The sequence below is a fragment of the Gobio gobio genome (genome assembly GCF_949357685.1).
Source record: "Gobio gobio genome assembly, chromosome: 10".
NCBI classification, from domain to species: domain Eukaryota; kingdom Metazoa; phylum Chordata; class Actinopteri; order Cypriniformes; family Gobionidae; genus Gobio; species Gobio gobio.
The window spans coordinates 56908589-56924118 of NC_137116.1; the positions used below are offsets into that span (position 1 = coordinate 56908589).

Consider the following 15530-nt stretch of genomic DNA (forward strand, 5'->3'; position numbering starts at 1 on the left):
TTCATTTCATATTTGCTCTCGGCTGTTACTGCCTGCCAATATGGCGTTGTAAACAGAATGGCTCACGTGACGTCTGATTGTTTTTCATACTATGGAAGTCAGTTTGGTCTGGTTAACGACATTCTTCAAAATATCCTCTGAAGACAGAGTACATTTCTGGGTGAACTATCCATTTAAAACCAGGATTGTGTATCGAGGAAGTAAACAGATCAATTGCTAAGAAAATCAAAAAAGTGGACTGTCAGGAACACACACTACAGCTTCAAAAAAAACTCTCCCCTCCATGAAGAACACATTGGGTGGCTATGCTTTAAAAAAAAAAAAAACAGCCTTATCTGCTCTTGATTTTAAACAGTTAAGTGAGAGGAAAACATTAAGGGAATCAGCTCTGCAAATCTTTAGCCTCTAATGACTCTCAAAGGTTTAATTTGCGCATTGATTTCTTTAACAGCCAGACCTGGAGATTGATTGCAAAGGTTCGCATGCAGTCTTTTTTTTTTAGGATGAAGTTTTTTTTTCCTGTTGTACCAATTTAAAAACAAGCTATGTTCCAAAACCTATCCATATCTCAATGAGAGTGCAGCTCCCATCGAATAAGAGGATGTGCCGTATTAATGGGTCATATAATTACTTATAAAATGTGTTTTTTTTGAGGCAGATATAAGAAAGCGTACCTGGTTGTGCAGTCTCATGTTGGAAGAATTACCCCATTCTTATGGGTCTTCTTTATCCATTAAGAGCATGTCGCTAATGATCTCTGCTGCTAAGGGTAGCGACGTGCTCTCAATGCCATCTCTCTGTTCCAGTAACTAGTCAGCAGGAGATGGGTGACTGGCCTTTAGCCACAGGACCAAACATATTTACTGCCCCAATAGGACACTATTATATAAAATTGATGAGTGTGTAAACCGTTTGTTATGCCCCATTGCAGTTGCACATCTCTGCTTGTTAAAGCATCAACGCAAAGCAGCAGGAATCTTATTTGTCGTGCGTTCCTTGCTAATGATACAAGCAAACTTTGTGACGGATGACCCCGATGTCGCCTATCTCTCGCTCTTAATTTAGCGTGACGCCTAAGATGCATTCAGTGTTTGTGATTGTGAAGGCACGCGGAAGGCATATGTTAGATGTATGCTGATTAGCTCCGCTCTGATAAGTGAAGCTCATTGATTTCCATTCATTTAAAACACTCTCTTCGCTTCCCACTCGCTTCCATTTTGTCTGAAACCAGGGTGCATTAAAAGGTGTATCGCTAAATGATGGATAATTCCACTCGAATCCTCGTATTCAATTAGAGGGTCCCCAGTGCGTTTTTTAGATTTCATGCATTATGTCTTAATAGCTTGAAAACACTCACCAGAATGTTCCCCATCCATCACAGTCATGAATGGTTTTCCTTGATGATAAAGGTGAGGCTGTGCATAATGGATGTGCATCCACTCACCTCAAAGCTGTGCTCCCTGGGTGAATGCTAAAACTTACCTCAAATGTTGTCTGTCTGTGTTCTGTCTGTGTCTCTCCGCAGGGCCCTTACTCTGGGAAGGGCGCCTGTCATGTTTTCTTCTCCATGCTTCTGTTCTCCTGCTGCTCAGCAAGGGGGAGCGGATGTGCCCTGTGAGTTGCCGCTGCGAAGGCAAGATTGTTTACTGCGAGTCTGGCGCCTTTCAAGACGTCCCGGAGAACATCTCTCTAGGGTGCCAGGGTGTATCCTTGCGGTACAACAGCCTCCTGCTGTTGCTACCTTACCAGTTTGCTCACCTCAACCAGCTGGTCTGGCTCTACCTGGACCACAATTCCATCAGCGTAGTGGATAGACTGGCCTTCCAGGGACTTCGTCGGCTAAAGGAACTAATCCTCAGCTCTAACAAGATTGTGCAGTTGCAAAATGACACCTTTGAGACCGTCCCAAACCTGCGCAACCTTGACCTGTCCTACAATCAGCTCCAGGACTTGATACCGGGGCATTTCCATGGACTTCGCAAGCTTCAGAATCTTCACCTGCGATCAAACAACATCAGAAACATCCCGGTCCGTACGTTTATGGAATGTCGGAGCCTGGAGTTTCTAGATTTGGGTTACAATCGTCTACGGACTATCACTCGTACGACCTTTCTGGGACTGCTCAGGCTGACAGAACTTCACCTTGAACACAATCAGTTTTCCAGGATTAACTTTTTCCTATTTCCACGCCTCTTAAATCTGCAGGCTCTTTATCTGCAATGGAATCGCATACGGACAGTCGTCCAAGGTTCGCCTTGGACTTGGCACACTCTACAGAAATTGGATCTATCGGGCAACGAGATTCAGATTTTGGATCCTGCTATTTTTAGGTGTTTGCCCAACTTGCATACGCTCAATCTGGAGTCTAACAAGATCAGTAACGTGTCCCAGGACGTGGTTTCGTCGTGGATCTCCATTAGCACCATCAACCTGGCAGGGAACATATGGGACTGTAGCTCTAGTATCTGCCCTCTGGTGTCTTGGCTGAGAAACTTCAGGGGAACTAGAGACGCCAGCATTATTTGCAGCACTCCCAAATCTCTTCAGGGAGAAAGAGTCATGGAGGCAGTGAAGAACAACTCGGTGTGCGAGGAGATATTCACTGTGGAACCGACCACGGAATTAACCCTTCTTTTGACTACTACTACGACAACTCTTTATGTGACAAAGCCCCCCAAACCCACCACTACGACCCCACGCAACACAACTAGACAGCTTTCCCAAGTTACCCACATACAAAGACTCACCCCAAAGGTTATATTCCCTGTTCAGTCTGACAAAGAATTCCTACCACCTCTAACAGTGACACCTAGCAGCCTACCCTTCTCCCCCGAACCGGAGTTTGAGCATATGACCTTCCACAAGATCATCGCCGGAAGCGTTGCCCTATTCCTCTCGGTGTCCTTAATCCTATTAGTGATTTACGTGTCGTGGCGACGATATCCTAACAGCATGAGGCAACTCCAGCAGCACTCCATCCGACGCAAGCGCAGGAAAAAGACTCGAGAGCCTGAACATAACATCAACTCTCAACTGCAAGAGTATTACCTAAGCTACAACCATGCCAATGCAGAGACGATGGACTCTATGGTTAACGGGGCGTGCACCTGCACCATCTCGGGCTCCAGAGAGTGCGAGGTATGACCTACCACTAAAAAAACGCATTCTCTGCATCGGGGAGTCAGAGGTAAACTTTTTTAAGAGCATGACTGCCCATAGAATACTTTCTTCTCTTTGCCCTGTCGTTAGAGTGAAATGCTCACCTATATTTGCATGAGTAGAAGAATAGTTCACATAAAAACAAAACTGCTCTCATTGTTTATTCAACAAGTCGATCCAAATATGCATGCTGTTATTGTTTTCCAAAGATCCCCAAAGGAGAATCTTGATGCAACAATGTTTTTTCATACAACAATAGTTCAGAGACTATACCTGCCGAGCTGTATAAAGGGCAACTCCCTTCCCCTCATGAAATAAGCATAAATGTAGTCCATTTGACTAACTTTAGTCGTTTGAACAACTTGGTTTTGCCATTTTTACAGCTTGACATTAACACCCGCCAACCAAATGAGGGTGGATTTCAGCAGTGTAACTCTTACTAGCCACTTTGACTGGTTGAATTTTATAATAATATAAAATGTTTCAGTTGTAGTCTTTTAAAAATGCATATGAAATAATGGTAACACTTTACATTAAGGTTCCCTTCATAAAGGGTTCATAAAAGTGTTTTAAATGACTAATAACTCAATTACAAATTTGGTAACACTTTATTTTGATAGTCCACTTTAGACATTCTACTAACTATAAGTAACTTTGCAACTACATGTCAACAAACTGTCATTAGAGTATTTGTAGACTGTCTGCTTAATATTTACTAAAACTTTATTTTGTTGGTCCCCCAACAGACATTCTACTGACTAAAAGTAACTTGGCAACTACAATTCAACTTATTCTACTAACCCGAACCCTAACACCTAACCATAACCTACCAGTCTACTGACAGTCAACTAATACTCTAATGACAATTAGTTGACATGTAGTTGCAAAGTTACTTATAGTTAGTAGAATGTTTAAAGTGGACTATCAAATACACACAAAATAATCTCAAAATGGCAGCCTTGGCGGCGAGTATTCACATAAACATAGTCAGTTCTGTTTTAAGTGAACATAAACAGTTGAGAAAGAAAACACATGTGTAACAGTGTAATGGAGCCGCGCGTCAGCTCTTAAAGTGACAGCAGCCTAATATATCTGCCGCCAAATTATGAGAAAATATTAAAAATATCTATATGCCCCCTGTGGTATCGATGTTGATGGGCTAATAACTTTGGAAAACCACTAGCCACAGTTGCTGGTGGGCAAAAAAAAGTTAAATGGCAAGCCCTGATGTCCACTATGACTGGTTTTAAAAAGAAAGAAAAACTACAGAAAAAAATAACAGCATACATGTTTTGAAAGAGTAAATAATGACAACATTTTGCATTTTGGGTAGTGTTTGAATTGCTTTTGGAAGATTTATACTGTAAACAGTCTCTTATGATTAACACTGCACAGGATGTGAGTCACTATTAGTGAAAATGATGAAAGAAGTAAACCAGTGGTGGTTCACAGTGACTGTAAGGGATTGTGGCTGCTCACTGAGAATTAAATATGTCTTATCATGGCAGGAAACCGAGCAGCTCCCTGTGATAGACTTTTCTACCCACCATCTGCCTGTCTATCTGCTCATGAGAAAGTCTCCTAATCTGAAAGGAACCAAAAAGTGAAAGAAATTAATGTTAGAGGTCAGGCAGGCCTGTAGCCAGACTAGTAGAAGGGGGTCTTTATTTTCAAAAAGTGGACTTTTTTCAGTCCCATTTCCATTGTGTATCTAATTATGAGGTTCAAATACTTTGCATTTTGGTGACTTTTTATGCACTAAAAAGCATGGTTATTTACTACAATGATGTCAATTTGCTAACCAAGTTCACGTACCACCCTTTTCAGTCCAAATACACACTGTGTGGAGTGTATATTAGTGTATATTAGTTGGCATGGATAACCAAAACTTGCCCACGATGTTCAAATCCCAAATTCACGTGACAGAACCATTAAGCTTACATGTTTTTGTTTCATGTTGTGAAACTTGAGGTTTTGAAGTCACTCTTTGTGTGACTCTTTGTCACTCTTAACATTTGTGTGATCCCTAATTCACCCTTCGCCCGCAAGTTTGATTGACAGGCGATCTGACCAATCACATCGCCGAATCTGCCGTTTTGTCCGACAAAGCAGTCGGGAAAGTTATAGTAGATTAACTTGAAAAACGGTGTATATGATGTCTTTCCACGGTTGAAACAACATTTATTTTAGTGTTTATTCATGTTAATTCATGGTTCGGGGGCTCCCCTGAGAACATTTTGATTTCTCTGATCTTCATATGTGCATTTTAAGACGTTTGAAGGCCAAAAAATGGATGAGAAATAGCTTTAAAACCAAGTCAGTGGGCAGTGTATCTGTCAATTCCTGCTCTCTCCCCTCATCTCCATCACTCTTTCCTTTTCTCCCATCCTCCTTATCTTGCCCTGTCTCTTCCCTTCCTAAAGCAGTCAAGAAAGTAAACATAGGGGCAATTTATATTTAGAATATTTTTTTATGAATCACTTTCTAAGACAAGTTAATTTACTGAAGGCTACTAACGCTAGTTAAATATTTACAAAAATAAAAAATCATTCACAATATGAACACATTCATTATTAATCATCTAATGTTTCTTGTCCTCTCACATTGACAGGTGCTAATTATTACATGAATCACTTAAATTATATAAGTCTATTTTCAATTCAAAATGGCGAAATTAGACACAAGTTAATTAGTTTGCCTGATTATTTTTGTCGGTGGTTTAACATTTCAATCCTAAAACAGCTGGCACTCTTTTTCTTGGTCGCCTTTTTTCGTTTCATATATTTTAGTAATTATCATAAATTAGGTATCATTCGAAAGCGTACAAACTCAAAATTCATCCTGTGAAAACCGTTTTGAAATCTGACGTTTTGTTACCATGGAAACGGTACTCTAAATTCTTCTAGCGGGCTCCTCCCCCTAGTGGGCGGTGTCATGATTCATATTACAACATTTATTTTAACTACTTTATTATCAAAATCTTTTCTAATCTTGACAAAACACATCTCGTTGGAAAGGTCTCAAGGTTCCATATTTGGTGACTGTTTTGAGATGGAAGTGATATTTGGACAGAAATTTACTGGAAAATGCATTAAAAAACAGTCAATGGAATGTGTGACACCCGGTGGCCTTTTTCTTGTATAGCGCCTAAACAAAATCTCATGGGGACTTCAATTTTTGTGATATCAACTTCAAATTTGGAACACAACTTGGTTAGACATATGGCTTTGATTTTACATCTTAACGAGCTCGCACTTTACGTCGCGCTGGAATTCACACTCAGCATCTTCAGTGAACATAAAGCCCGCCAACTTTGTTTTGATTGGTCATCTTAAATATTTTGACGAGTGAGCGTTGACAGACGGAGGCAGCTCAGATGAGAAGATCTTGGTGCTGTGCATTAAAGTAATGTTAACCCCTTACCTGTCACCCCCCTTTTTGAGAATACACATGAAAATGCACTATCCAAACTTAAAGGGCTGTAATTCAAGAATGCTTTGGAATATATAGACCTAAGTTTGGTCTTGTTTTAAAGAAGACACTTGGCAGATTATTGCTGAAGCAATTCAAAATATGAAAGTATGAAAACGTTATGGAAGTTTAAATTTACTGTATATGAAAAAATACTTTACTAAATATTTTTTATTTTATATAAAATCTACATTTTACAAAAGAAATACTATAAAATTACTATAAAATCAAAGCCATATGTCTAACCAAGTTGTGTTCCAAATTTGAAGTTGATACCACAAAAATTGAAGTCCCCATGAGATTTTGGGCGCGAGATTTAGGGCGCTGTACCAAAAATAGAATCACAAATTCCATTGACTGTTTTTTTAATGCATTTTCCTGTAAATTTATGTCCAAATATAACAAAACAGTCACCAAATATGGAACCTTGAGACTTAGACCTTTCCGACGATATGTGTTTTGTCAAGATTAGAAAAGATTTTGATTATAAAGTAGTTAAAATAAATGTTGTAATATGAAACATGACGCCGCCCACTAGGGGGAGGAGCCCGCTAGAAGAATTTAGAGTACAGTTTCCATGGTAACACAACGTCCGATTTCAAACCAGTTTTTACAGGATGAATTTTGAGTTCGTAAGCTTTCGAATGATACCTCATTTATGATAATTACTAAAATATATGATACGAAAAAAGGCGATCAAAAAAAGAGTGCCAGGCGTCGACAGTTAAGGGGTTTTATACTATATTAGGCAATTATTTAGCCTACACATCGAAAAAATACAGAGGTCCGGATTCAAATTATTGGCCGTCATTACTTAAAAGAACACTTGTTTATTACAAAAAAAACTGACTTAAATTCTGGACCTTTGGCAGGGACCTTCGTTCGAACCCCCCCTGCCTACCGACATGGGTCAGGTCAATCAGGTTATACATAAGTGAATAAATAAATAAAATGAACATCATGAATCAATTGCATGACCTCTTCCTTAATATGGAAAGTCTACTTAATTAAAGCTGCACTATGTAACATTTTTTCAGTAAAATATCCAAAAATCCACTAGGCCAGTGTTATACATTTTGTTCAGTCGAGTACTTACAATATCCCAAATGTTTCCAACTATTAGTAAATGGTGAGAAATTTTACCCGAGGAACCGGGACATGTGAGGGCGTGGCCTGTCGATGACATCATATCAGGCGACCTCTAGCGGACAGAAAAGTTACATACTGCACCTTTAATAAGACTCGCTGGTTTTAAGTGAATTATTCCTTTATTTGGGAGGCGTTTATTTGGCACAGGATTGAATCTGTTCTGCTCCTTGTTTCAAACTGACAATTGATGTGGAAAAGTTGTAAACAAGTGCATCCTTTGACCATCATAGCAGTTCATTCAATTTAACAACCCTTGAGTGCTTTTAAATTGGCTCTATAATTATCTCCCTCAATTAAACTGAATTCATAGCTAACAATCCCAGCAGAGTTCTCTCATCTAGGGTTGCCTTACAAAAACTGAGCCTTTTTGACACGAAACAACACTTACATTGTGAGTCGCTATTATCAGGCCTTGGGCCCTATTTTAACAATCTGAAACGCAAGTGTCAAAGCGCGAAGCGCAAGTAACTTTGTGGGCGGGTCTCGGCGTTGTTGCTATTTTCCCGGCGGGATAAATGGCTCTTGCGCCCGGCGCAAATCTAAAATGAGTTGGTCTGAAGTAGCTTCATTATTCATAGGTGTGGTTTGGGCGTAACGTGAATAAACCAATCCGAGCGTCATCCAACATTCCCTGTAAAAGCAGGTGCGCAAGTTCCATCATGGATTGCTATTATTATGGCGTATTTACCAGGCGCACGCCAGGAGCGGTTCACAGCCGAGGAGACTGATGTGCTTGTAAGAGCAGTGAAAGACAGAGAAGTGAAGTTGTAATGTTGTACATTATGGTAAAGGTGATTTCACAGTCTTTTTTTTTTTTCAGTCTTTCAGTTTTTCACTTTTTCAGTCGATTTTTTTCCCTGGTTCTTGACGGACAAACCAATTTGTCAGATGTCCTTATATACATATATGTCTTGCCTCTATTGGGCAAACAGGTCTTACCTTAATTATTACAATTAGCCTGAATCATTTGTAAGCTAGATTTATGCCTATTTTTCACATCTTCGTGGCACACCACAATGATTTCCGTCATCTCATGTGTTAATATTTTTTTAGTGTAACAATTTATGATTTGCAAAAATAACTGTTGCATCTGTGTAGATTACATGAGCAAAGTGTATGCGCGTTGTGCACGCTATACATTATGGTCAAGCATGCGCATCCTTAAAATAGCATAATGAACAACGCGCAACGCGCCACTGACTTTAGACTAGGTTTTTTCTGGTCAGTGGCGCAATTGTTTAATGGAACAGCAAAATAGCACCAGGGATTGTTTGCGCCGGAACACGCCTCCTTTTTTGCGCTGAACCGCCCAGGGAGCGCAAGTTCATTCACTAGTTTAGCGACGTGCTTCTGTGGAGGGAAAAGCGCGCTTTGCGCGGGTGCAAAATAGGAATGACACATGCGTCGGTGTACAAAGTCAATTGCGCTGGGTGCAAGATAGGGCCCCTTGTGTTTATCATGGAACGAGAAGGACATAACGTTCAGTAATTATGTACTTAAATATATTTTACAAAGCCTTCTTTATTCTAGATGCATTATGCTGTATGACTACATTCCTCACCCTTTACCAGTAGCAGATGTTGGAAATCAATGCACATATTCATGTTTTCCATCACCTTCAATTATTGCCTAGTCTTTTAACTCCGACTAACTCATTCATTTGATCACTTCTTTGGAGCGCTGTGTTGTAACGGGTCATCGCGCATTTAGTTTTGACATTTAATGAGCGGCAGTGCTCATCTGTGTGTGTTATTATTTCTCTTTTTTTGTTGTTGTTGTTTTTGTCAAATAGTTTAGACTCTATTATTTTGGGTGATATAAAATAATTAAATGTTCCCTCATAAAAGCTTTCACAAACCTAAGCAAAAATTGCATGACATTTTTGTAGGGGAAGATGCACGCTATGATTGTACCTAATTTGACTTTTTGTCCCACTTTGAGAGAAAAGCACAGGAGTTGTAGGTCACACTGGCTGATGTGTGCATCTATAAAATTCTGTATTGTATCTTTCTGGATGGGTCTCAACTGATGGGTTGTATTGATAGGGTCACAGAAATCAGTATCAAAAGTGCATCCATTTATGATGGATGGACGCACTTTTATGATGGATAGACGCACTTTTATGATGGATGGATGCACTTTTATGATGGATGGACGCACTTTTATGATGGATAGACGCACTTTTATGATGGATGGATGCACTTTTATGATGGACAGATGCACTTTTATGATGGATAGATGCACTTTTATAATGGATAGATGCACTTTTATGATGGATGGATGCACTTTTATGATGGATAGATGCACTTTTATGATGGATGGACGCACTTTTATGATGGATAGATGCACTTTTATAATGGATAGATGCACTTTTATGATGGATGGATGCACTTTTATGATGGATAGATGCACTTTTATAATGGATAGATGCACTTTTATGATGGATGGATGCACTTTTATGATGGATAGATGCACTTTTATGATGGATGGACGCACTTATGATGGATGGATGCACTTTTATGATGGATGGATGCACTTTTATGATGGATAGATGCACTTTTATAATGGATAGATGCACTTTTATGATGGATGGATGCACTTTTATGATGGATAGATGCACTTTTATGATGGATAGACACACTTTTATGATGGATGGATGCACTTTTATGATGGATGGATGCACTTTTATGATGGATAGATGCACTTTTATAATGGATAGATGCACTTTTATGATGGATGGATGCACTTTTATGATGGATAGATGCACTTTTATGATGGATGGACGCACTTTTATGATGGATAGATGCACTTTTATAATGGATAGATGCACTTTTATGATGGATGGATGCACTTTTATGATGGATAGATGCACTTTTATAATGGATAGATGCACTTTTATGATGGATGGATGCACTTTTATGATGGATAGATGCACTTTTATGATGGATGGACGCACTTTTATGATGGATAGACGCACTTTTATGATGGATGGATGCACTTTTATGATGGATGGATGCACTTTTATGATGGATAGATGCACTTTTATGATGGATAGACACACTTTTATGATGGATGGATGCACTTTTATCATGGATAGATGCACTTTTATGATGAATAGATGCACTTTTATGATGAATAGATGCACTTTTATGATGAATAGATGCACTTTTATGATGGATAGATGCACTTTTATGATGAATAGATGCACTTTTATGATGAATAGATGCACTTTTATGATGGATAGATGCACTTTTATGATGGATAGATGCAATTTTATGATGAATAGATGCACTTTTATGATGGATAGATGCACTTTTATGATGAAAAGATGCACTTTTATGATGGATAGATGCACTTTTATGATGGATAGATGAACTTTTATGATGGATAGATGCACTTTTATGATGGATAGATGCACTTTTATGATGGATGGATGCACTTTTATGATGGATGGGGGCACTTTTATGATGGATAGATGCACTTTTATGATGGATAGATGCACTTTTATGATGGATGGATGCACTTTTATGATGGATAGATGCACTTTTATGATGGATGGGGGCACTTTTATGATGGATAGATGCACTTTTATGATGGATAGATGCACTTTTATGATGGATAGATGCACTTTTATGATGGAAGGATGCACTTATGATGGATAGATGCACTTTTATGATAGATAGATGCACTTTTATGATGGATAGATGCACTTTTATGATGGATGGGGGCACTTTTATGATGGATAGATGCACTTTTATGATGGATAGATGCACTTTTATGATAGATAGATGCACTTTTATGATGGATAGATGCACTTTTATGATGGATAGATGCACTTTTATGATGGATGGGGGCACTTTTATGATGGATAGATGCACTTTTATGATGGATGGGGGCACTTTTATGATGGATAGATGCACTTTTATGATGGATGGATGCACTTTTATGATGGATGGGGGCACTTTTATGATGGATAGATGCACTTTTATGATGGATAGATGCACTTTTATGATGGATAGATGCACTTTTATGATGGATGGATGCACTTTTATGATGGATGGGGGCACTTTTATGATAGATAGATGCACTTTTATGATGGATAGATGCACTTTTATGATGGATGGATGCACTTTTATGATGGATGGGGGCACTTTTATGATGGATAGATGCACTTTTATGATGGATGGGGGCACTTTTATGATGGATAGATGCACTTTTATGATGGATGGATGCACTTTTATGATGGATGGGGGCACTTTTATGATGGATAGATGCACTTTTATGATGGATAGATGCACTTTTATGATGGATAGATGCACTTTTATAATGGATGGATGCACTTTTATGATGGATGGGGGCACTTTTATGATAGATAGATGCACTTTTATGATGGATAGATGCACTTTTATGATGGATGGATGCACTTTTATGATGGATAGATGCACTTTTATGATGGATAGATGCACTTTTATGATGGATGGGGGCACTTTTATGATGGATAGATGCACTTTCATGATGGATGGATGCACTTTTATGATGGATAGATGCACTTTTATGATGGATAGATGCACTTTTATGATGGATGGGGGCACTTTTATTATGGATAGAAGCACTTTTATGATGGATAGAAGCACTTTTATGATGGATAGATGCACTTTTATTATGGATAGATGCACTTTTATGATGGATGGATGCACTTATGATGGATAGACGCACTTTTATGATAGATAGATGCACTTTTATTATGGATAGATGCACTTTTATGATGGATGGATGCACTTTTATGATGGATAGATGCACTTTTATGATGGATAGGCGCACTTTTATGATAGATAGATGCACTTTTATTATGGATAGATGCACTTTTATGATGGATGGATGCACTTTTATTATGGATGGATGCACTTTTATGATGGATAGATGCACTTTTATGATGGATGGATGCACTTTTATTATGGATAGATGCACTTTTATGATGGATGGATGCACTTTTATGATGGATAGATGCACTTTTATGATGGATAGACGCACTTTTATGATAGATAGATGCACTTTTATTATGGATAGATGCACTTTTATGATGGATAGATGCACTTTTATGATGGATAGATGCACTTTTATGATGGATGGATGCACTTTTATGATGGATAGATGCACTTTTATGATGGATAGATGCACTTTTATGATGGATGGATGCACTTTTATGATGGATAGATTTACTTTTATGATGGATAGATGCACTTTTATGATGGATGGGGGCACTTTTATGATGGATAGATGCACTTTTATGATGGATGGATGCACTTTTATGATGGATGGATGCACTTTTATGATGGATGGGGGCACTTTTATGATGGATAGATGCACTTTTATGATGGATGGATGCACTTTTATGATGGATAGATAAACTTTTATGATGGATGGGGCCATTTTTATGATGGATAGATGCACTTTTATGATGGATGGATGCACTTTTATGATGGATGGGGCCACTTTTATGATGGATAGATGCACTTTTATGATGGATGGATGCACTTTTATGATGATAGATGCACTTTTATGATGGATAGATGCACTTTTATGATGGATGGACGCACTTTTATGATGGATAGACGCACTTTTATGATGGATGGATGCACTTTTATGATGGATGGATGCACTTTTATGATGGATAGATGCACTTTTATAATGGATAGATGCACTTTTATGATGGATGGATGCACTTTTATGATGGATAGATGCACTTTTATGATGGATAGACACACTTTTATGATGGATGGATGCACTTTTATCATGGATAGACACACTTTTATGATGGATGGATGCACTTTTATCATGGATAGATGCACTTTTATGATGAATAGATGCACTTTTATGATGAATAGATGCACTTTTATGATGAATAGATGCACTTTTATGATGGATAGATGCACTTTTATGATGGATAGATGCAATTTTATGATGAATAGATGCACTTTTATGATGGATAGATGCACTTTTATGATGGATAGATGCACTTTTATGATGGATAGATGAACTTTTATGATGGATAGATGCACTTTTATGATGGATAGATGCACTTTTATGATGGATGGATGCACTTTTATGATGGATGGGGGCACTTTTATGATGGATAGATGCACTTTTATGATGGATAGATGCACTTTTATGATGGATGGATGCACTTTTATGATGGATAGATGCACTTTTATGATGGATGGATGCACTTTTATGATGGATAGATGCACTTTTATGATGGATGGGGGCACTTTTATGATGGATAGATGCACTTTTATGATGGATAGATGCACTTTTATGATGGATAGATGCACTTTTATGATGGAAGGATGCACTTATGATGGATAGATGCACTTTTATGATAGATAGATGCACTTTTATGATGGATAGATGCACTTTTATGATGGATGGGGGCACTTTTATGATGGATAGATGCACTTTTATGATGGATAGATGCACTTTTATGATAGATAGATAGATGCACTTTTATGATGGATAGATGCACTTTTATGATGGATAGATGCACTTTTATGATGGATGGGGGCACTTTTATGATGGATAGATGCACTTTTATGATGGATGGGGGCACTTTTATGATGGATAGATGCACTTTTATGATGGATGGATGCACTTTTATGATGGATGGGGGCACTTTTATGATGGATAGATGCACTTTTATGATGGATAGATGCACTTTTATGATGGATAGATGCACTTTTATGATGGATGGATGCACTTTTATGATGGATGGGGGCACTTTTATGATAGATAGATGCACTTTTATGATGGATAGATGCACTTTTATGATGGATGGATGCACTTTTATGATGGATGGGGGCACTTTTATGATGGATAGATGCACTTTTATGATGGATGGGGGCACTTTTATGATGGATAGATGCACTTTTATGATGGATGGATGCACTTTTATGATGGATGGGGGCACTTTTATGATGGATAGATGCACTTTTATGATGGATAGATGCACTTTTATGATGGATAGATGCACTTTTATAATGGATGGATGCACTTTTATGATGGATGGGGGCACTTTTATGATAGATAGATGCACTTTTATGATGGATAGATGCACTTTTATGATGGATGGATGCACTTTTATGATGGATAGATGCACTTTTATGATGGATAGATGCACTTTTATGATGGATGGGGGCACTTTTATGATGGATAGATGCACTTTCATGATGGATGGATGCACTTTTATGATGGATAGATGCACTTTTATGATGGATAGATGCACTTTTATGATGGATGGGGGCACTTTTATTATGGATAGAAGCACTTTTATGATGGATAGAAGCACTTTTATGATGGATAGATGCACTTTTATTATGGATAGATGCACTTTTATGATGGATGGATGCACTTATGATGGATAGACGCACTTTTATGATAGATAGATGCACTTTTATTATGGATAGATGCACTTTTATGATGGATGGATGCACTTTTATGATGGATAGATGCACTTTTATGATGGATAGGCGCACTTTTATGATAGATAGATGCACTTTTATTATGGATAGATGCACTTTTATGATGGATGGATGCACTTTTATTATGGATGGATGCACTTTTATGATGGATAGATGCACTTTTATGATGGATGGATGCACTTTTATTATGGATAGATGCACTTTTATGATGGATGGATGCACTTTTATGATGGATAGATGCACTGTTATGATAGATAGATGCACTTTTATGATGGA

General features: G+C 38.2%; 1 protein-coding gene across 1 annotated transcript in view; it reads left to right on the plus strand.

The window, feature by feature from the left end:
* Positions 1-1387: 1387 nt before the first annotated feature.
* The window catches only part of lrrtm4l2 (leucine rich repeat transmembrane neuronal 4 like 2), a gene marked incomplete at both ends in the record, with an annotated part of 43040 nt that continues 28897 nt past the window's right edge, over positions 1388-15530 (plus strand). Inside the window, 2 exons of the mRNA XM_079826360.1 lie at positions 1388-1409; positions 1526-3138. Coding sequence (XP_079682486.1) covers positions 1388-1409; positions 1526-3138 — 1635 coding nt within the window. The remainder of the gene's footprint in view (positions 1410-1525; positions 3139-15530) is intronic.